At 27.2% G+C, this 22,500-nt stretch overlaps 2 protein-coding genes across 7 annotated transcripts in view; one reads left to right on the top strand and one right to left on the bottom strand.

The window, feature by feature from the left end:
- Positions 1 to 22,500, top strand: part of LOC124430236 (dipeptidase 1-like) — a 132,803-nt gene that overhangs the window by 101,930 nt on the left and 8,373 nt on the right. For all 5 annotated transcript variants that reach the window (XM_046976508.1, XM_046976509.1, XM_046976511.1 and 2 more), the window contains 7 exons: positions 18,349 to 18,629; positions 19,370 to 19,526; positions 20,272 to 20,404; positions 20,844 to 20,994; positions 21,559 to 21,628; positions 21,921 to 22,097; positions 22,423 to 22,500. The exon at positions 22,423 to 22,500 is cut by the window's right edge and continues 7 nt beyond it. In XM_046976508.1, the coding sequence (XP_046832464.1) occupies positions 18,349 to 18,629; positions 19,370 to 19,526; positions 20,272 to 20,404; positions 20,844 to 20,994; positions 21,559 to 21,628; positions 21,921 to 22,097; positions 22,423 to 22,500 (1,047 nt within the window). The remainder of the gene's footprint in view (positions 1 to 18,348; positions 18,630 to 19,369; positions 19,527 to 20,271; positions 20,405 to 20,843; positions 20,995 to 21,558; positions 21,629 to 21,920; positions 22,098 to 22,422) is intronic.
- LOC124430237 lies at positions 14,361 to 16,514 on the bottom strand. Of its 2 annotated transcripts, none has more exons than XM_046976513.1 (5): positions 16,502 to 16,514; positions 15,590 to 15,780; positions 15,168 to 15,371; positions 14,666 to 15,036; positions 14,361 to 14,557 (listed from the first exon to the last, which is right to left on the bottom strand). In XM_046976513.1, exons 2-5 carry the CDS (start codon positions 15,634 to 15,636, stop codon positions 14,484 to 14,486), a joined length of 696 nt encoding a protein of 231 aa, XP_046832469.1. In that variant the 5' UTR covers positions 15,637 to 15,780; positions 16,502 to 16,514; the 3' UTR covers positions 14,361 to 14,483. The 2 variants fall into 2 exon arrangements, with proteins under 2 accessions (XP_046832469.1, XP_046832468.1); XM_046976512.1 differs by having other exon boundaries at positions 15,917 to 16,512.

Consider the following 22,500-nt stretch of genomic DNA (forward strand, 5'->3'; position numbering starts at 1 on the left):
TTTTTTTCTTCGCTAAAAAAAAAATCGATACAACAATGAATGATCTATAAATGGACGGTTGAACAAGTTGTTTTTTTATTTTTTTTTTTTTTACTTTTTTTTTTTTATTATTTTTTTTTTTTTTTCTTTTTTTTTCGTTGAAATAGAATAAAACACTCGAAAACTTCAATTTCTTATCGTCTTGATTTTCCGACGGTAGGAGCGATGATGATCTAATAACGACATACTTATTTGAAGGATGCTTAGAAAGTAAACTTCTTGTAACAAAATTCACGAGCTTAAAGCTCTTCAAGTTTAATGATGCTACGGTATTTGCTCCCAAAACGTCCTTTTATTATTAACTTCCGATATTTCTTCTACCTTTCGAGAATAATAATTGGATTGTGAACGTTATCTTTTTCAACCAGGATAAAGTTCTTTGAAAATGTTAATTTATTATTTTATAAGGATTATTATTTTCTGTTATTATTATTATTATTATTATTATTATTATTATTTAATTATTTTTGTCAAGTGTTACATTATTATTTTAGTAAATGTTTTTTTAAATATATATATATATATATATATATATATATATATACACGGAAATTTCTGATTTTCTTAATTGACGAAAATAATAAAAATAAAACAAAAATAAAAAAAAAAAAGAGAATAAAGAAAAAATATAGCACTCTCATTTTTTTCTTTGTTCTTTATTATTTTTTCTTTTTTTTTTTTTTTTTTGTTTTTGTTTCCATTTTCTTTTCTTTCGTTTATTTTACGATCCTTCTTCAAAGTAAATTTTATTGCTCCATTTCGATGCGATTCTCTGGTGATTCATTTTAACGTTTAACAACACAACAGCAATGTCTCGTACGAACGAACAAGCACTTTTTTTTTTTTTTTTACTTTTCAAACTGATCTCTCCAAGTCCACCATTGCGAATTCGTGTCGCGTACGATGTTTCCCGTCGTCGAATCTCTCTTTTACAGCGGACTTGACGAGAACGTTCGACTAAAACACGATAAAAACAGATTGTCGATGGGATTGAAAATCTGTGAATATAAAAAAAAAAAAAAACAAAAAAACAAAAAAGAAGAAAGAAAAAAAGATAAGAAAATTCAACGTATCACGACTCTTTTTCCCTAAATGGATAAAAATTAAACGATCGATTACACATTACGTTAGAATATTTCCATAAATATTCCACGATTATTCACTCGACTTGAGATTGTTAGATTAAACAAATTGGAACAAAACAAAACAAAACAATACAAAAATTAAAACGAAACCTCTCGCTCTTCATAATTTCATAATTTCCTGAGTAATGTTCCTCTATTAATTTATAATAATGAATTTCGATGGAATTTATCTACACCTTCGGAAAAAACCCGAACGAATTTTATTCTATCGTCGGAGAATGGTTGATGTTGGCTGATTGAGAGGTTGGAGTAGCGGTTGGGTGGGGGTGGAGGGATTAGGGAAAAAAGTACGTAGAAGATATAATAAAAATCAGAAATGTATTACAAAATTTATATGGGCGAGATATGATTTTCTTTTCTCTTTTTTTTTTTCTTTCCTTTTTTTCTTATTTTTTTTCTTCTTGTCGGAACGCAAGTTCACACAGTTTATTTCTAAAAAAAAAAAAAAAAAAAAAAAAAAAAAGAAAAAGAAAAGGAATAAAATTTAAATGATTTTATATTACTCAACGCTCACTACTTGTTCTCTTCTTTAAAGTTTTTCACTGTTAAATCTTACGAATCGATAAACGTTAACTTCTTCCCATACAATTTGTATTAATTCCTTAATGAAAATTGAAAGAAAAAAGAAACAAAAAAATTACTATCTAATTGATCTAATCTATGTTACATTTTCCCTGCCCTCCCCCCCCCACGCCGCCCCACGAAGCACATCAAAATATATAAATTTATATTTATTTATTTATTATATTTATTCATTTATTTATTTATCTATTTAATACATCCCGTAAATTATCCATTAGATTTTCATGTACATGGATACGATAAAAGCGGATACGATGGGATATCTTTTAATGATCTTAACACCCCTTCTAATACAAATACGAGATCTCTTCCCTCTTTCTTTCCCATTCTACCCGACACACATACAAACACATACACACACACACACACACACACGTCTACACAATTAGATCGTAACGTCATCATAGATAATGTCAAAGACTTCGACTGGTGTCGAAGAGTCCATCAAACTATATATTGTGTTTACACGATAATAATTTTCAATCGCGTTATAACTAGGTCTTTGAAAGTGAGGAAATCCTTAAATATAATGTTCTTGAGTCTGTCCACCCTCTCTTACTTTCTTATAGAAGAGTAAAATCAACCCCCCCCCCTTTTCTTACCACCCTCTTTCATATCCACCCTCATCTCCTTCCAGCTCCCTTCACCTGCTGCAACCTATCCCGTTCCTAAGGTTTTCCCACGGTACACTTACCGGATGAAGGAGAAGAAACGAGAGCGCCAAGGGTCGGACAGAGAAAGTCAGTTAACAGAAGAGAGAGAAAGAGAAAGAGAAAGAGAGAGAGATAGAAAAAGAGAGAGAGAGAGAGAGAGAGAGAGAGGCATCGTCGACAGTCTGCGAGTCCGAGGGGTTGGGTATCGGTCTTGGTAATAAGAAACCCCTTAGATCTCTCTCTCTCTCTCTCTCTCTCTCTCTCTTTTTTCTCTCTTGAGTTACTTCACTTTTCCTAAGACATCTTGCTCTTCTGCGCCTATGTCCAAGTGGATTCGGGCATAGAGCCTCTTTCGGGTCGCAACAACAAGCACTCGTACCTTCGCGGATGTATAACAACGTATATATGTACATTCTCATCCTATTTCAGCTAACCTAAGTGTATCTTTCTCGAATGGTACTTTTTTATCTTCCTTTTTTTTTTTTTTGTTTTCTTAATTAGTTATCGAACGACATATGTATATCTGAACGAACGACATAATCTTTCTTAAAATTCTTCTCATCTTTTAATCGTCGAAATACTATTGATTCTTTCTTAATTGTCTATATATGTAAAATCAAGTCAATCAATTTATCGAAATTATTTGGAAATATTAGAAAATTTAAATAGAAAGGAAAATGATATATTCTTAAAGATTATTTATCTCTTAATAATATTGAATAAATTAAATATTTGACAAATATATGATAAATCTATTGATAAATTACAATTGACATAAGATTGATGCGAATAAAATGATGTTGTTTTTCATATGTAATAAACATATTATTATCTGTTTATATAAATATTTATATATATATATATGATACATTTTAATTCTCTTGACATCATTTTTATTAAAATGCTTTATATCCATTAGTTAAAATATCGACGAAAGTTATAAATGCGTGTTTAATAATAATAATAATAATAATAATAATAATAATAATAATAATAATAATAATAATAATAATAATAATAATAATAATAATAATAATAATAATAATAACAGTCATTATTTCCATTAAATATTTAATTATACGTCAGTATTATAAATGCCGTAGTGTTAATGCTTTCCATAGCTTCAAATCTTCTTTCATATGTTACTGAAATAATCATAAAAAAACCAATGATTTAACATAAGCTCATGAATTAAATATTATCTTTTTAAACTAGTAAATTTTACTAACCGTCAAAAATTTCTCCGGCAAATACATTATTACCAAAATATTCAACTAATGGAATGCTTGGAAAAAATCTTTTAAATATAGTTGATTCTAAATTATACAAAAATCTATCACGAATATTAGAAGTGAACATGAGACCTATAGATTGTTTTTTAAGCTCTATATCATCTTTAAAGATCTTAAATTTATCTTCGATTTTTTTCTCAGTATTATACCATTTATTCAAGCATAAAGACCAGGTTTGAATTTCAGTACCACTTATTAAAATAGCAACGCATTCCACATTGTTTTTACATACACTTGAATTATATAACGAATTACAAATCGATAATTTTTCTACAACACCACCCCATACAGAAGTTCTTGCGTATGGAAACCTAAATAAAAAAATACATTCGAAATATTTACAAGTACAAATGTACGATATATATATATATATATATATATATATATATATATATTAAATATTTAAAATATTACCAGTTTTTAAAACATCTCAATAGATTCAATGGTATGAGAAAACCATAATCGAAATATTTGTACAACAAGATCAGACAATTTGTCTTATGAGAATCTTTATTGAAAACAACTTCAAAGATGGTTTTTAATTGTTCGGCATTATCGAAAGAAACATCAAATAAAGTTTTTAATTCCTCACAATATATTCCATTTTTCATAGGATGCTTATTAAAAGAAAGCATTGATATTTGTACGTTAGGTACTTTAGGAAAAAATGTCCCTACAATGTGATCTTTTTCTTTCATTAGAAAAGAATTCCACGTACTTAGTGATACGGATGAAGAATTATATGATAGATACTCGCAATGGCAATCTATGAAAAAAATGTTAAATAACATAAGTAAAGATATTTCACGAATTAACATATAAGTAAGATCAGATATACTTTCTGATGATGAATCTTCCTGTTCCGAAGCTACAAAAAACATAGTGAAAGTAGGTTTTAACGTAAGACATTTTATCATTTCATTCTTTATGACATTAAAACTGACAGATGTTTTCGTTCTTTTTCTACTCTTTATAATACACAAAGGACTTCTTGTTTTGTTCTCATCGTTGGCCGCTTCCAACCAAGATCTATTATCATGAAAATTATTTCGATGTATTATCTTTTAAATACACTTTTCGTATGACCACTTTTATTACGTACAATAAATGATGTTAAATACACGTTCGCTACCAACGTCATATATCTCTATGATATATTAATTCTCATTGATAATTCAACATCATATACGTCTGAAGATACTTAAATTTTGTTTTGTTTTCTCCACGTATACGAATAAAATTATCCTTATGATATATCGTTACATAGTTGTGACACATTTAGAAAAAACTAGATTTATATCTTTCTTTATTAGATTCGAATAGAAATACCTGAATAAAAATCTATAATATATTTCGAAGAAATTTCGAAAAATAATTACTTGCCTATAGTTGATAGCTCTTTTCAATAGGACGATAATGCGAATGTGTTAATATATTCTGTTAGAAAATATATATATTATAAATATCTTTTATTCTAATCTTACCTGCAAACTTGCGACGCGTTAGACAAATCCGTTCCATTTAAAAATTTAAAAAGGATACGCAAGATGTCGTAGTTTAAGTTTATTTCCATCTTCAATAATATTTGAAATATATCATTAATATAATATTTTTTTCAAATGACTATTTAATATTACGTCAAAGTAGTCCGGTATGGTCAAAAGTTCGTTCGATACTGATATACAGAGAAAGGTTTTTAAAGACACAAGTGTGATTTACAAATATTAATATAACTTTCGACGATGTTTTACGAAATATACGCAAAAAAAATTTCAGAATTATTGTGCAATCACGAAATACGATATTAATAAAAAGTCAATGAAACAAGTAAAACAAGTTTCAACGTATAACTTGAAAGAGTATTTAATTCTTTTTTTTTTCGAATAACATTTTGTAAGATCTGCTTTTTTTCAATCATTTTGCTTCATTCGAGAAAATAATAAGGAAATAAAAATATTCAAAATAAAAATAACATATAAACAACTTAAGGTAAAATTAAAACATTTTATTATAAATATTATGTAAATATTATGTAAATATAAAACCGTAGCATATGCGAAGTATATACCGGAGAAATCATAAAACATAATCAGATTATTATTATTATTTTTTTTTTTCTTTTTTTGAATATTTTGATCGAACATTTTTTTCCTATCGTATAACACGATACAAAGAAAGAATTGAGATGATATAGTTAATTTTTTCTCTATTCTTTTTCTTTCAAGATCGCCATCAGATTTCTATGGATAAAATTCGAATTATTTTATATTTCATATGCTTTAACGGATATTGTGACGTATTCAGGAAGTATCGTAAGAATTTCCTTTTTTTTTCTTTTTCAATCTGAAACGAAGAAAAATTAATATCATTATACGAGTGTAAATTTTCTTTCAAAAGTCTAAATAACAATTGAATTATATCGAAAAGAAACAATTGAATTGTATTAATGAATTGAAACGTTTTCATTGTTATATAATTAGTAACAATTTTGTTAGATACTTTTCAAGTTATTATTTGACAAATTTTTTACTTGTTATTTTTCTCTTAGAAAAAAAAAATATATATATATATATATAAATATATATCAAGTCAATTAATTTTTGGAAATTATTTGTGAACTGATATTATATGGAGATATGAATAGATGGTAATGTGATATTCTTGAAGAGTTATCTCTTAACAATATTATATAATTAAATAATTCATATGCATACGATAAATAGAATGATAAATTGCAATTGTTATAAGAACAATACGAATAAAATGATGTATAATTTTTTTTTTTTTTATATACACGTTGTAAATTATTATTTACATGTAATGTGGATAAAATATCTTTTCCTTTTTATTTACATATTTTATCATTAAACAGATCCACGTATATTTCATAAAATATCGTCGAAAGTTATATTAATATCTGCATAATCCTTACGGCAGACTTTGAAACGTTCCAACCGTACAATAAGTTAGGAATTCAGTTGCGACTTAACAATGAGAACGACAAGCAATTTTTTGTTAGGCGTACATTTCTGAGAAAACATATTGAAATAATTCAAACACTCAATTTCAATAGATTAAACAAATATTATTTATTTATTTGTACAACACATTGAATTGTTAGTGATCATATTAAAAAAAGGTAACATTAGCTTTAAGCTTTTCTTTTTTTTTCACAATATATTTAATAATTTGATAAAGTATTAAAGTAGGTTAAGCGCCTATTGATGCTTACAGTATCACTAGCGCAAATTTACTAAGTGCTTTTAGGCGCTAACAATAGTCAAAGGATTAATAATGATAACAACAATCATCATTACCATTAACACGTTGAATGACCATGAAGGTTATCGGTGAACGGCATTGAATTTGTAACGCCATAGGGACACCATGATTATTTGAAATACATAATTAATGTTAATGTCAATAGTTATCAATGTTTCAATATTATTATCGTTACTAGAATGATATGAAGACTCCCAGTAAGATAAATTTATTAAACATAATAATACGCCTTAATTTATCTATTTCTATAATAATATTTTATATACATAATATATACAATAGCAGATTAACGTTGGCACTGTGGATCAGTCATGTAATATTAATGCTACATTCAACATGTTAAATTCTTAATGTTGCATTGTACGTGCTATTGTACCATGAGATCGCATTATATTGCGCTTCTTGCACTGGACCAACGTTGATAGTCAATTTACACGATGGATTTAAACTCTGATCTCATCTTAGACGTCAAAGTTATAAACCCATTCATTGATCACGATGAAAAAGGGCTACGGCATAAGGGTCGAAATCTGTAGAATATTTTTTCATAAAATATTTTCAATTTCTTCGATAATTCACGAAGGAGATGCACGATAAAGAAACTTTGTAGAATTTAACTTTTAACAATATATTTTGGAATTATTAAAATGAATAAATTTTAAATACACATTTTGAGATATTCATGTTTCGTATATTGATAATTGTATATTATATATAATTCAATATTGTATATTAATAATTGTATTGGCTATCTCGTTTGATTATGAACCGTACAATAAATGATGTTACATTAAATACACATTCGCTACCAACGTCATATATCTCTGTGACATACTAATTTTCATTGATAATTCAATATCATATACGTGTGACGATACTTAAAATTTTATGTTTTCTCCATGTATACGAATAAAATTATCCTTATGATATATCGTTACATAGTTGTGACACATTTAGAAAAAATTAGATTCTTATCTTCCTTTATTAGATTCGAATAGAGATATTTGAATAAAAATCTACAGTATATTTCGGAAAAATTTCGAAAAATAATTACTGGCTTATGGTTGGTATCTCCTTTCATTTTTCAAACGATTCATCGACTACGTCGATTACGTCAAAGAAGGCGTGGAGGAACGGTCAAGAGTCGATACTAATCTTTAAAAAAGAAATTTTTGAAAGAAAGTCATGATATATATATATATGTACATACATACGTGTCATGTTTGATATTTATATTTACGCAAAGTAGACGTTTCAAAACTGATATGCAATCTCAAATGGCAATATATCAAAGTTGATTTTTAAAGCACATTTTTATAATAATCTTATGACAATAAATTATTCTCGTACATAGCGTACAAAGAAAGGAGTATTTAATATTTTTTTCAAATAGCATTTAATAAAATGTTTTCATTACAATTTTTTTGTTTGATATAACGTGGTTCAAAAAAAAAAAAAAAAAAAAAAAGAAAAAAAGAACATTGAGACGATTACAGATTATTTTTTTATCGACTCTTTTTTAACAAGTTCACCTTCATGTTCTTTTATAGACAATATTATAATTATTGAACGTTTATTCTTTAATTCGTCTGTTAAAACGAATTTGACACTTATAAATAAATAAATATTCTTTTTTATATCCGATGCGAAAAACGATTAATATTATTGTAAATGATAAGGTAAAAGATTGGATACAGTCGAATATTTCATAAGCAATGCAATTTTGAAAAGAAAATTTAAAAAAAAATTGTAAACGTTTAAAAAAATACATTGGACGATAATATCCATTTGATCTAAGATCGCATTAAGGATATATCTTAATATTTCTTTCTTTTTTTTTTTTGTAGAACCCTCATCTCTCATTTTTTATTACACGTTTTTGTACGTGACATCGAGATATTTTTATGATGATATAATAAGTCCCAAATTAGTTAAGTATTTTTCAAGTTATCGGATGACAAATATCCTATTTCTTATTTGTCTCTCAGAAAAAAAAAGAAAAAGAAAAAAATATATATATATATGATCAAATCAATCTATTGTCGAGATTGTTTGACAGCTGATATCATTAGGAAATATGAGCAGAAAGAAAAATGATATATTCTTAAAGACTTATCTTTTAACGATACTATATAATTAAGTTATTATTAAATAATTCGTATTATACAATTAAATAATTGTATAACGAATTAAATAATTCGTATGTATAGGATAAATAGAATGATTAATTATAATTGATATAAAAGTAATATGAATAGAATGATAACGTTTATATATATATATATATATATATATATATATATATATATATATATATGTGTGTAAATATCATAAATCCTCTATACTACTCGTTTCGAAATCATCAAATCTTTCTCTATACGTTTCTAAATTTTGAAATAATCACAAAGTAATAGTTTTCAAATATCTATAAAGTAAATATTATTTTATTTATTTATTTATTTTTCTTTCTTTTTTTTTTTTTACGAACATTTATTTTTTACGAATACATTTTACAAACCAATTCAAAATGTCTTCAAGTGCTTTCATATACGAAATACTTAATCGTAGATATTCTTTGGAAAATAATTCATTAAATATAATTGATAAAAAAAAAAATAACACAAATGATTACTACGAACATTAAAAATAAATAGGAAACTTTTGTACGATATTTCTTCAATTCTATACTGTCTTTAAAGACCCATGAATTTATCTACAATCGTTTTCTCAGTATTACATCATCTTTCTAAAGATACACTATAGATTTACATCTCCTTACAACTTATTGAAATAACAAAGCATTCAGTATTCTGTTGTATTTAGATACACGAGAATTATAGAGAATAATTACAAATTAATATATAATCTACTATTCCATTCCGTATAGAAGCTTTTCCATTACGAAATCTACGTGAAGAGACAATTTCTAGATATTTACAAATACGAATATATAATCTATGAATACAAAATACTATATATATATATATATATATATATATATATATATATATATATGACATTACTAATAATATTACTAATGTATATACATATATATATATATAATGTTACCAGTTGTTGAAACATTTCAGTAAATTTCAGACACATCCCATTGTATCACGATATCGATATTCGTATAATAATATCAGACAATCTGTTTTATAACGATCCTTATTGAAAGAAAAATTATTTTAATTTTTCGCAAAGTCATAAACAAATTTTTAATTCTCGCTAGATACGTTAGGTATTCTAAAAAAAAAAAAAAAAAAAAAGAAAAAAAAACATACCTACAAATAAAATCTTCTTTTTCTATCAAACGAAAATTTCTCATATTCAGTGATACAGAGTAACAGAGTAATAATTAAATGGTAGATACTCTCAATGGCATCGCTTGAAAAAATATCGAAGTATCTTAAAATAATGATATATGAATGAGATCAGACATATTTTGTGAAGCACAATTACGTCTGTTGAAGCAACATATATAAAGTAAGTTTATAAAACGTTCTATCCTTTATTTATTTATTTTTTTTTTCTTATTTTTTTCATGCCATTCAAAGATGGTTTCATATTTCTTCTGCTCCTTATAATAGACGAAAGGATCTTTTCTTCTTCTTTCTTCAGCTACTTTCAATCAAAAAAAGAAATCTATAATCGGCATTACTATTACACGAATTCTCTGTTATTTGAAAAGATTTTGTATACATACAAAATAAGTTTGCATTAAGCACAAGAGACTGTAATAAACGTAATCTATAATCGTCAGATAATGTCATACACATTGAAAATGAATAGTATTAACAATAGGGAATGAAACGTGAAATTATTGATAAACTTGGGAACGATCAAAATGCAATTGCATTAGTGAAAAAAATACAGTATTGAGAAATCAACAATTACGGATATTAAAAAGAAAAAGTATGATGTTTCGAAATGGAGAAAATTATTAAATAATATTGAGGATATATATATATATATATATATATATATATATATATATATATATATGTAGAAAAGTGATATGGATAATAATACGATGTGCTTACGAGAAAAATACTTTTTTCATTTGATACAATACTAGGATATATAATTGGTTTTGATAACGTCGATACGATAAAATGGTTTTCAATATAATGAAATTTCTTTAATTGATCATAGCATTGTGCATACATCGAATGAAATGCAACCTGAATATAACGACAATAATAATGTACTATAACATTTTGAAGTCATTCGAAGCCATTGGGAAAGAAAAGGAGGCTTAATTAAGGAGCATTAAAAAATAAAGGCGTTAAAAAGGAGACAGAGAAAGGAACGTAACTTTATCGAATTAAAATTGCTAAAAAAAAAAATAGTGCGATTTAGTAGCTAAAAAGAATGTCGATAAATCTTTAATTAAATAATACATGTCTAATTTTATTAGATATATTTAATCGTTATTATCAAAGTTTCTCTCTCTCTCTCTTTCAAGCAGTATAATAAATTACACGAGAAACAGTATGTTGTAATATGTCCTCTATTATGTTGCTGTTAATCTGTGAATGATAAGGTTTTTGTTTTTTTTTGTATAACTAGGATTTGAAATCGGAATCTTGACTGCTGCTCTGATCAAATTGATCTAACTAAATTCATTTTATAATTAAATCCAAGAAGAATCGTCCATTTGGAATCTTTTATCTTTGCATTTGTTCACACAAACATACGCACAAATTCTTACCACACACTGATCTCTCATTCTGCTTGTCAGTATTCTCAGAATTTATCTCTCTTGCATACCATACATAACGTTTATTCTTTATCTGTTTCTTACCATACCATTTGTTGGTTAAATAAATTTTTTAACTTAACACTACTACTAGAGACTGAGAAGGAGAGAGAAAGAATGACTAAATACACTTGGAGCGAGACCAACCCAAGGGGGCGGGGCCAAATATCCAAGGGGCGGGGCTAAACCATCAGGGGGCGCGTCCAAGTATTCCAGGGGTGGGGCTAAACCATCAGGGGCGTGGCCAAGTATCCAAGGGGCGGGGCCAAGTATTCAGAGGGCGTGGTCTAGTATCCAAGGGGCGGGGCTATACCAGTAGGGGGTGTGACCAAGTAGCCAAGAGTCGGGGCTAAACCATCAGGGGGCGTGGCCAAGTATTCAGGGGCGGGGCTATACCAGTAGGGGGTGTGACCAAGTAGCCAAGAGTCGGGGCTAAACCATCAGGAGGCGTGGCCAAGTATTCAGGGGGCGTAGCCAAGTATCCAAGGGGCGGGGCTAAATTAGCATGGGGCGTGTCTAAACCAGTAGGTGCGGATAACTCTGAAAACTTATGTGTCAAAAATTATCGTATTTGCTCGGAATATAAACAACCTGAAAAGCTTTACTGATAAATAAGATAAAGTTGTACATGTAATTATAGCAATCGGAAAAAATTGACAAATGGAGTTAGGCCACTTTCAAAATAAACGGTTCATATATGTATATATATATATATATATATATATATATATATTCATATTTCATTAATTAATAATTTCATTAATAAATAATAATTATCTCCTTTAAGTTAAAAAAATATTTGCTTTCTGTAGAATATAAACAATATATGCTTTCTTTAATATCATATCTGTTTATTACATGCAATAAAATATTAGAAGGAAATTATTCAGCTTTATCCTAAAATACATAAGAATTTATTACACGTACATGGTATTAGTTAAATCCAAAGTCATGAAAAAATCAGCAGATAAAGTCAAGACTTGATCAAATGTAATAATTCTATCTAATTTATCAGAATTTATTGTATGCATAGTATTATCAGTAGTAATTAGTGGCCCTAATGAATGATCTAAGATTTTTTTTTATTTGATAATATAGAAATTATCAACTTCTTTTATTTTATTTGATAACGTAGACTATACAACTTCTTCAATTATATATTTTTTTTCTTGTTTTTTTTTCTTTTTTATTGACCTTAAGATAAACATAAGAAATATCAGGAAAAAAAAAAAGAAAATAACTTTAATCTTCAGACATTTAAATCAGTTTTTGTGATTAAAAACTTGATAAAATTAGCAGCATCCTCTTCTCCGTGAATGATATTTTACATGAGATTAAGATAATAAAATACTTACAGACAAAAAATATCTGGTCTATGAGAAAGATATTGTTATCATCATATTCCAAATAGTCTGTACAATTAAAATGGAATTTTAATATCTATTCATACGAATGCAATTTTATAATAAAATATTCATTAAATTCCTTCATGTTTATCAGATTAGAGCTCATTAAACTTGACTTCAATTCATATATTATGAACGTCGTTTTTCGTGATATTCTTATAATCTTAATCGAGTAATCTTGCGTTATCATTAATCACAAATCTAAGTGATATCTTCTAGTCCAAACTTTTAATTATATTTCACAATTATATATACAAAGAAGATCTTAATAATTTTTTGTTCACAATGAATAAATATAAAATAAATAAACGTAAAGTTTGTAATGAATATAAGAAATATTTTCTTTATTGTGAATATATCTCATTATATTTTCATATTTTAATATTTCTATTTCAAAAGAAAATCTTATATATCCTGCATAAATATCCAATCTTCTTCATAATCATCGTATCTTTCGTGGAAACAATTTTCTTCTAAAAATGCATTAAAAATGCATGACAAAGTTATAAAGCAGTAAAAAAATAATTGTCCCTGTCAATAAATTAAATGGGAACATCTTGGTTTATCGAAAACTTGTATTTATACGTTCGAAATATAATTATCTGTATAAAGAAAAAAAACAAAAGAAATATTTTAAGATCAGATCAAATATTTTAAGTTCATTTTTCATAAATCCATATTTTTATATTTTTATATATTTAATAGATCGTACATACGTATTTGAAAATGTCTAGAATTTATCGTTTTTTCTTTTTTTTTTTTTTTTTTCTTTTTACGTAGATGTTCACATAAAAGAATTTTTATATACAATAAGATTGTCATCAATAACATCATATGTAATTTCTAAATTCGAAACATAATTGTCTCTTAACATTATTAAATAATTAATTAATACATTTAACCTAAGAAATATTTCTTCTTTCAAAAATATATGCTTTCTTTTATATCATATCTGTTATTACATACAATAAAGTATTAGAAGGATATTGTTTAACTATATCCTAAGATATATAAGAATTTATTGTATGTGTAATAAGAATTTATTGTCTGTGTAATAAGAATTTATTACACATATATAGGACTAATTCATGACAATTAATTAATACATATGTATTAGATATATAAAAATATATTTAATATTTAAAATATTTGATATACATACGATAAATAAAATGATAAATGTATGCGTATGTGTGAGTATCAGATATATTTTTATTTTTCCTTATGTTTTATTATTAATATTCACTATGTATATTAAATATTAAAATATTGGCAAAAGTTATGTAAATATTTCTACAACAATCATCATTTCCATTAAGTACTTAATTATATGTAAGTATCATAAATACTGAAGTATCCTTGTTCTCGAAATTGTTACAACCTTGTATATACTTCTCTGAAATAATCATAGAAAGAAATAATTTTATAAATATCTATAAATTAATATGTTGTTTTTTTTTTCTTTTTTTTTTTCTTTTTTTTCTTTTTTTGAAGATGTACAAACCATCCAAATTTTCTCCTCCAAATGCTCCATGACATATATATTTAACTATCGGCACTCTTGGAAAATATTCGAATACAGTTAATTCTAAATTATTCAAAGAGGTAGTACAATATTCAGAAATAAACATGAAAATTATAGAGTGCCTCTTTAATTCAACAATCTGTTTAATGTCCTCAATTTTATCTTCGAAGCTATGAACATCATCATTCATTTCGTCCAAAGATACAGTCCAGATTTGCATTTCAGTACCACTTATTAAAATAGCAACACATTCTGCTTGATCTCTGCATATACGTGAATTATGTTCCGAATTACAAACCGATATATGATTTATAATCCCACCGCATACAAAAATTCTTTTGTGTGGAAACCTATGTAAGAAAAAAAAAAAAAGAAAAAAAGAAAAAAAAAGAAAAAAAACGACAAATTCTAGATATTTACAAATACATATATACGATCTATTAGATATATGTAAAAGTATATTTAATATTTAAAATATTACCATTTATAGAAATGCTCCACTAAATCAAATCCTATACAAGCCCCATAGAATATTTTGCATAATAAGATCCAACAGCTTGTTGTATTATTACAATCATTAACGAATAAACCTTCAATTGTAGTTCTTAATTTTTCGGCATTATTAAAGGAATTATCAAATAAAGTTTTTAATTCCTCACAGTATATTCCCATTGTCCATGGATGTCTATTAAAAGTAAACGTTGATATTTGTATATTTTGTAACTTAGGAAAACACATAGAAACGAGAAACTCTTCCTCCGATAAAAAACTGTCTGTGTTCACTGATACGGAGTAACAATTATGAGGTAAATATTTGCAATGGCATCCTTAAAAAAAGATTTAAAATACTTCAAATGACAATGTGACATTCGTGAATCAACATATAAGTAAGATCAAACTTACTTTGTAAATGTGTATCTTCCTTTACTGCATAAGTAAAAAACATACATAATATTGGTTTAAGCGTAAAATATTCGATCGTTTCTTTTTTTACGTCTTCCCAATTCTCATAGGATTTTATTTCTTTTTTGCTCTTTGTATTAGACGAAGGACCTCTTCTTTTTTTTTCATCCGCAGCTGTTTCTAACCAAGATCTATAATCATAAAAAAAAATTATCTTATAAATACACTTTTCGTATTATAGATCTTACAAATATAAAGTAAATGATATTAATTATTAATACATTCTGTTATAATATTTATATTAATAAATATTTATTATAATCATACTTGCAAACTTGCGACGCATTAGATAAATCCTGTCCATTTAAATATTTAAAAATGATACGTAAGACGTAATAATTTAAATTTTGTTCCATCTTCAATAATATTCAATATAACGGAATATATAATATTTGTTCAAACAACTGATCGATATTATATCTTAAGAATTTTTTTATGATCAAAAGTCTTGTTCGATTTTGATCTACAAAAGAGTTTTGTAAAATGGAAGGATCATTCTTGATATTTATTCTTACGTAAAGAAGATATTTCAATACTATTGTGCATTCACGAATCTTTAAAAAATACTTAATTCTTAAAAACACGCTTTTAAAGAATCTAATAATTTAATAATCGTATTTCAGTTTATTGGATTTCTTTAACTATATTTTATATTCGATAAAATAATAAAACCGTATAAGATAAAAATATAATATTTAACACAAACACATGTAACATTTAACACAAAGATTAAAAGATTTCGATTAAAGTACAAACAAATTTGTGTATATTATTATTACGTATTTTCACGAAAATTATAACAGCATATTGTGTTCTACAAGAGATATTAAATGTTCGATGGAGAATTTTTACTTGCGACTTGAGACGTTGAATTGCGACTAACTATGCGGTTAAAATTCGGAAGAGAAACTTTGTGAGAAAAAAGTATTTGGAAAGAGAAGGATTGATCTCTGATTGGTTACTAGCGTTGATACGAAAATGAAAAGATCTTTAATTTGTCGCGTGAAAGTATTTGAATGCGTGAATGCCTGATGTATAGCTATTCCCTGGTAAATTTAAATTTATTAAAATTATTATTACATTTAAATTTATTAAAATTATTAAAATTATTTAAAAAAAGTTTTTTTTTAAAGTTATACTTAATTTATATAAAAAGAAATTAATAGAAAAGTCACGGGCGGTAGTAATTTAGAAAGTCGATTTAAAATACGTCGATCCATTTGCTTAACCTTTCGTTGATATATTAAAGCGTACGAATTGTAAATCATTTTTATACGATGCTTTTTTTTTGTAATATCTCTAAAACTCTAATTGGAATCTTTTGGATAAAAATGTCATGGATTTTTTTTACTCGAACCTTTACTATATATATATATGTGTATGTGTGTGTGTATATGCATATATTTATGATCTATAATCGCGATTTTTTTTATTATCAAGTACATTAACCCTCATAATACAGTACACTACTTAAGGTCAATATGATGCATTGGGCTAGAAGGGAGCAGGGAGGGAGGGAGGAAAAATGCTGACAACACAAATATATATTACACTGTTATCATGCTATTGCCACACTGACAAGTATCAAATTGAGAATATCATCACTGTTGCTACACTGATAAATACTATAAAGATAATATCAAAACAACACGTATAAACTGTAAAGTAGTGACCTACTTTTCTGTGAATCAATCTTTATAAGATAATTCAAAAAGAGTTTTAAAATGGTTGTAGGGAATTTTTTCTTTTTCTTTTTTTTTTTTTTCTTATTTCTTCAAAGTCGCATTAAATTTTTTTCAAGAACTATATCTGTAATTATTTTGCATCTATATTTTTAATGAATACTGAAACATACGTGAAAAAATTCAATGAATATTATAAGAAATATTTTTTTTTTTTTTAATGATTAAACAATATATGAATGATATATTGAATAATTAAAAAAAAAAAAAAATCAATTAAAAATATATCCTCTATCTTGATTAAAATGATGTTCAAAATGATATTCAGTTGCGCTGTATAGATTGATAGCCAACGGCATTGACAACCAAGCATGCATCTACTATTCTCTATCGCATAATTTCCAGCATTATTTGATCTTCCAATGTCATTAGATATATTTGAATGCGTAAATAAAAAATGTTTACACCTAGTAGATGAAATATTAAATCAAGAATGATTAATTCTAATCTATCAATAACTCTGGAATGTGTAAATAAGTGTAACACGTCATTTATTTCACGTTAATACGATCACACAAAATTCTTTCGACTCAGAATATTTTTTCTCTTTTTTTTTTTTTTTTTTCATAATGTTTCTATTGGTTAAGATGGAAAAAAAATAATTATTGAAAAGATAGAAAAAAAAAAAAAATGAAGAATTAATGATGATCTCGAAGAAGATGATTTGAAAAAAAATTCTTTACAGTTAAATTATACGAAGGAATTGTCATTTGCCGTATATTACGCAAAAAAAAAAAAAAAAAAGAAAAGAAAGCAAAGAAACGTATTTAATAATAAAAATCGAAGAAAAAGTTCAGATAAATCTCTGTGATTTAGTTGAAAGAAAATAAAAATCATTGACGTTAATCGAGAAAATGTCTTTGTAAAATTTTGAACATTTTCAGGATTTCTTTTACGACCAGTGTCAGTGAAACCTGTAAAATCTGACAAGCACGTCCATTCCTGATCTTGTTTCAGACTACGTGCCTAACACAACTGCCAGACGTGGCACCGTGCAATGGCACCGTGCGACTACCACCACCGTGCGAGGACTCGCCAAGTAGTGGAAGCAGCAAGGATCGCATGGATGAGAGTCCTCGGAGAAGATGCCGAGTCTTAACGCCTATCCTTCTTCTGATAGCGGCATTGCTTCTTGGTGGTTTATGCTTACCACTCCTGTTACAATCCGTACCTGTCACGCATCAGCAGAGACTGGACGTGATAAGAAGGATTCTCACTGAAGTGCCTCTAATCGATGGGTGAGTCCGTAGTCCGATCATAATCTTCTTACCGCTTATTAATAGAAGGTAAATTTAGGACCAATTATTAAAACCATCAGGAAAATTCCTTTGTCAATAATTTCTTTCTTCTTTTTTTTCTTTTTTTCCCAACAAAATCTTTACCTTGTATTTATAAAATGAACATAAAACGTCATTAGCCTCGGTTGAATCTATTCAAGATTTTTCCATCTCGATAAGATCCTCCATAATTTTTTCGAATTAAGTCCTATTAATGTCAGAAGGTAGAGAAAGCTAATTTACCTGATGACTTAACCATTGAACGTGCTACGTGGCTTTTAGGTCAACAGTTTTTTATTTCGACTTTCTTTAGCTTGAACTAGACCATCGGAATATTCTAGTAATAGTTTCTGCTCTGGAAAAGACAAAAATTGAGAAGGGACACTAAGAGAGAGAGAAAAAAAAAAGTGATCTTCTTGAAAAATTGAAAATATCTTCAATAATTTGATCTTCCATCGAGATTATAGTGATTTCCACAAAAACTTTAATTTCATTATTCACGAAAGTATCTATTTTAAATTATCATACATTATCCTTATCTTTTTATATATATTTATATATCTTTGTCTTTGCGGGGAAAGGAATAAAAAAAAAAAAAAAGAAAAAAAAAAGAAAAAAGAAGAAGAAAAAAAAACAGAATCAAACTAAGAATTGAGAAACAAAATGAAAGGATCCATATACAATTAATGTTCATTTTCTAGGCATAACGATTTGCCCTGGAACGTGAGAAAGTTCGTACATAATCAACTGGGCGAGGTTAACTTGAGTAGCGATCTCGGTAGAGTGGACCCTTGGGCCAGATCGGATTGGAGTCATACAGATATTCCTAGATTGCGCGCTGGCCTCGTTGGTGCACAGGTAATTTTCAATCAAATGGATTACTTCGAATAATGCGTAGAAAAAATATACACACACACATACATATATATATATATATATGTATGTATATATATATATATATATATTTATATGTATGTATGTATTATGTACGGACGATACGTATACGTATCCGATATGTTGATCTTAGCTTAGATTTTATTTTTATGGTTGCTTTTAAAGAGGGAAGACAAAAAATCAATTAATATTTTGATAAACACATTCTACACATATTTATCCTCTTTGTCATTCATTGTTATGCCGAACGTCGCCATCTCTTCCTATCTCCGCCCAACAGTGGTACTCCGCACAGATAATCAATAGATGCGCAGCGCCGTCATGCTCGTCTGGCCTCTGAATATCAGAGCTCAAAGGGCAAAAAAATGTCGACTTAGAGCTCTTCTTTTCTTTTTTTTTTTTTTTTCTTTTCGGGTTTGGGAATGGGGGATGGGGGTGGGAAGTAAAGGAACGAGAATGGTATCATTGTTAAGTCAATAGTGAAGAAGCTTGCAGACGAGGAAGACGGTATTGCATAAGTAGAAAAATCTATATTTGATCAGACCAACAGATTAACTTAGGTAATCCTTGTTATTCATCATCTTTATTTCATCTCTCTTATATTTCTTTTTTTTCTTCTCCTCTCTCTCTCTCTCTCTCTCTCTCTCTCTCTCTTTTATTCTCTTGATTTTTTTCCTTTTATTATTCTTTTTTTGTTTTTTTCTTATAGTTTTGGTCCGCCTACGTTCCCTGTGATGCGGCACAGCTAAATGCAGTTCAACTTTCTCTAGAACAAATCGACGTAATTCGTCGGCTCGCCGAGATGAATGCTCAACACTTAACTTTGGTTACTTCTGTCAAGGGTGAGCGTTTAACGTTAAAACGAATTAACTAGAAAGGACTAGCATTTGAACAGATGATACGTGAAGTCTTCGTTAGACGTATCGTTCCTTTAAAACGACTTTCTATCTGGTGATTACCTTGATTTGAATTAATTAATAAGAACAAACGTAGAAGATAAAATTTTCTACGACATAAAAGATTATAAAATCTATTAAGTCATAACATATTACGTTAAACGATTATGAAAGTATACTTTTAGATTTCACAATCGAAGCCATCACATTTACATATTTGAATATTTTAGATCAGAAAATATATATTGATGTCGGATAGACGTAGAAAAGAATAAGTGCGCATAAGAAAAAAAAAAAAAAAATAAAAAAGAAAGGAAGAAAAAAGAAAAGAAAAAGAAAAACAAAATAAAATAAAAAGGGGAAATTGTTTCGTTTTAATATACAGGCCTGATCGAGGCACATCGCGATGGAAAAATTGCAAGTCTGATAGGAGTTGAAGGTGGTCATTCTCTTGGGAACTCCTTGGGTGTTCTCAGAACGTTTTATGGCCTGGGGGCACGATATCTTACTTTGACACATGCTTGTGACACTTCCTGGTGAGTATTTCTGTCTCTTAACTTTTCAAACTTTCGAGATTTCAAATATCTCTGTTGTCTGCTATTAATTGAAATAAATATCGAAGAAAAAGAGAGAAAAAGAGAAATTGTTTTATAGATCTTTTGTTTATTTTTTTTTTTTTTTTTTTTTTCGTTACAATCATCCTTTTAAAGATTTACATGATATCGATGTTATTCCTTGAATTTGAATTTTGATTGCACAGTAATTTTGATTGCATAGTAATAGTATTAATCAATTTTTGTAAATATATATTTACATACATATATATATATATATATCAATTTTTTATATTAATTATGGTCATTTTTTGATGAAAAAAATTTCATCGTTCAATGCTCTATCGTATTAAGAAAAAATAATATTTTGTTATGATGTTTTATATTAATTGAAATATCTTGTATAATATTAAATATATCGTTCGAATAAAAAAAGGGTGTCATATAAGTGAAATAAAAAGGTCAAATGAAAGTAAAAGATATATCAATTGATTATTAATTCAAGAAAAAGTAGGACAAACTTTCTAACGGATATTTTCTCGGCAGGGCAGTATGTTCAGTTGGCGAAACGAATAACACTCAAGATGAGACACCTGGGCTCAGCGAATTTGGAAAGGTGAATAATATATAAGCGTCCATCGTATATAGTAATCATTTTCAAGCGTTCACATTTCATCCGTCTTCGCAAAATTTTCATGCATGAAATAATATATATATATATATATATATATATATATATATGTATATATATAGAGATACATATATATATATATATAGATGTATATATGTATATAGATATGTATATAGATATGGATATAGATATAGATATATTTTTTCTTTTGTATGCACTACGGAAGCACGATGTTACACGTAGAGGAGGCACCACATAAATATTTTTCACATTTCAGGCGGTGGTAAGGGAATTGAATAGGTTGGGCATGCTGGTGGATCTCTCTCATGTTTCCACAAGGACGATGAGAGCAGCACTGCAAACGACCAGGGCACCAGTGATTTTCTCTCATAGTGCGGCAAGGGCACTCTGTAATTCCAGTAGAAATGTACCGGACGATGTACTCAGGAATCTAGTAAACAAATTTATAATATTACGAATATATTATTTTTGTTACTTATACTTCTCTTACATATATATATATATATATATATATATATATATTTGTTTTAATAGATAAGTAATATCACAAGTAGATAAGAAAAAGATATATATATATATATATATATATATATATATATGTATATATTTTTTTCTCTCTCTTAAAATCAATGAAATAGAATAAATTCATCGTTAGTAATTATGAAACTGTACCAGTTACGTTTGGATATTATATTTTTAGTAGACATTATCAACGAACCAAGTACATTTTGCTTAATATAAATATGTCTACTCTATAGGCAAAAAATGGTGGAGTAGCGATGGTTCCGTTTTATACGTATTTCATAACGTGCAACAACACCGCCACCATTAAGGAT

The sequence above is a fragment of the Vespa crabro genome, chromosome 17 (assembly GCF_910589235.1).
Source record: "Vespa crabro chromosome 17, iyVesCrab1.2, whole genome shotgun sequence".
Taxonomy (NCBI): Eukaryota; Metazoa; Arthropoda; class Insecta; order Hymenoptera; family Vespidae; genus Vespa; species Vespa crabro.

Excerpts from the sequence above, each read along its gene's own strand:
- LOC124430237 (XM_046976513.1), bottom strand. The coding sequence starts at position 15,636 with ATGTATGTTTTTTACTTATGCAGTAAAGGAAGATACACATTTACAAA. Across the intron at positions 15,372-15,589 it reads GGAAGATACACATTTACAAA|ACATCCATGGACAATGGGAA; the intron begins GTAAGTTTGATC and ends TACTTTTAATAG. Across the intron at positions 15,037-15,167 it reads GTGGAGCATTTCTATAAATG|GTTTCCACACAAAAGAATTT; the intron begins GTAATATTTTAA and ends TTTCTTACATAG.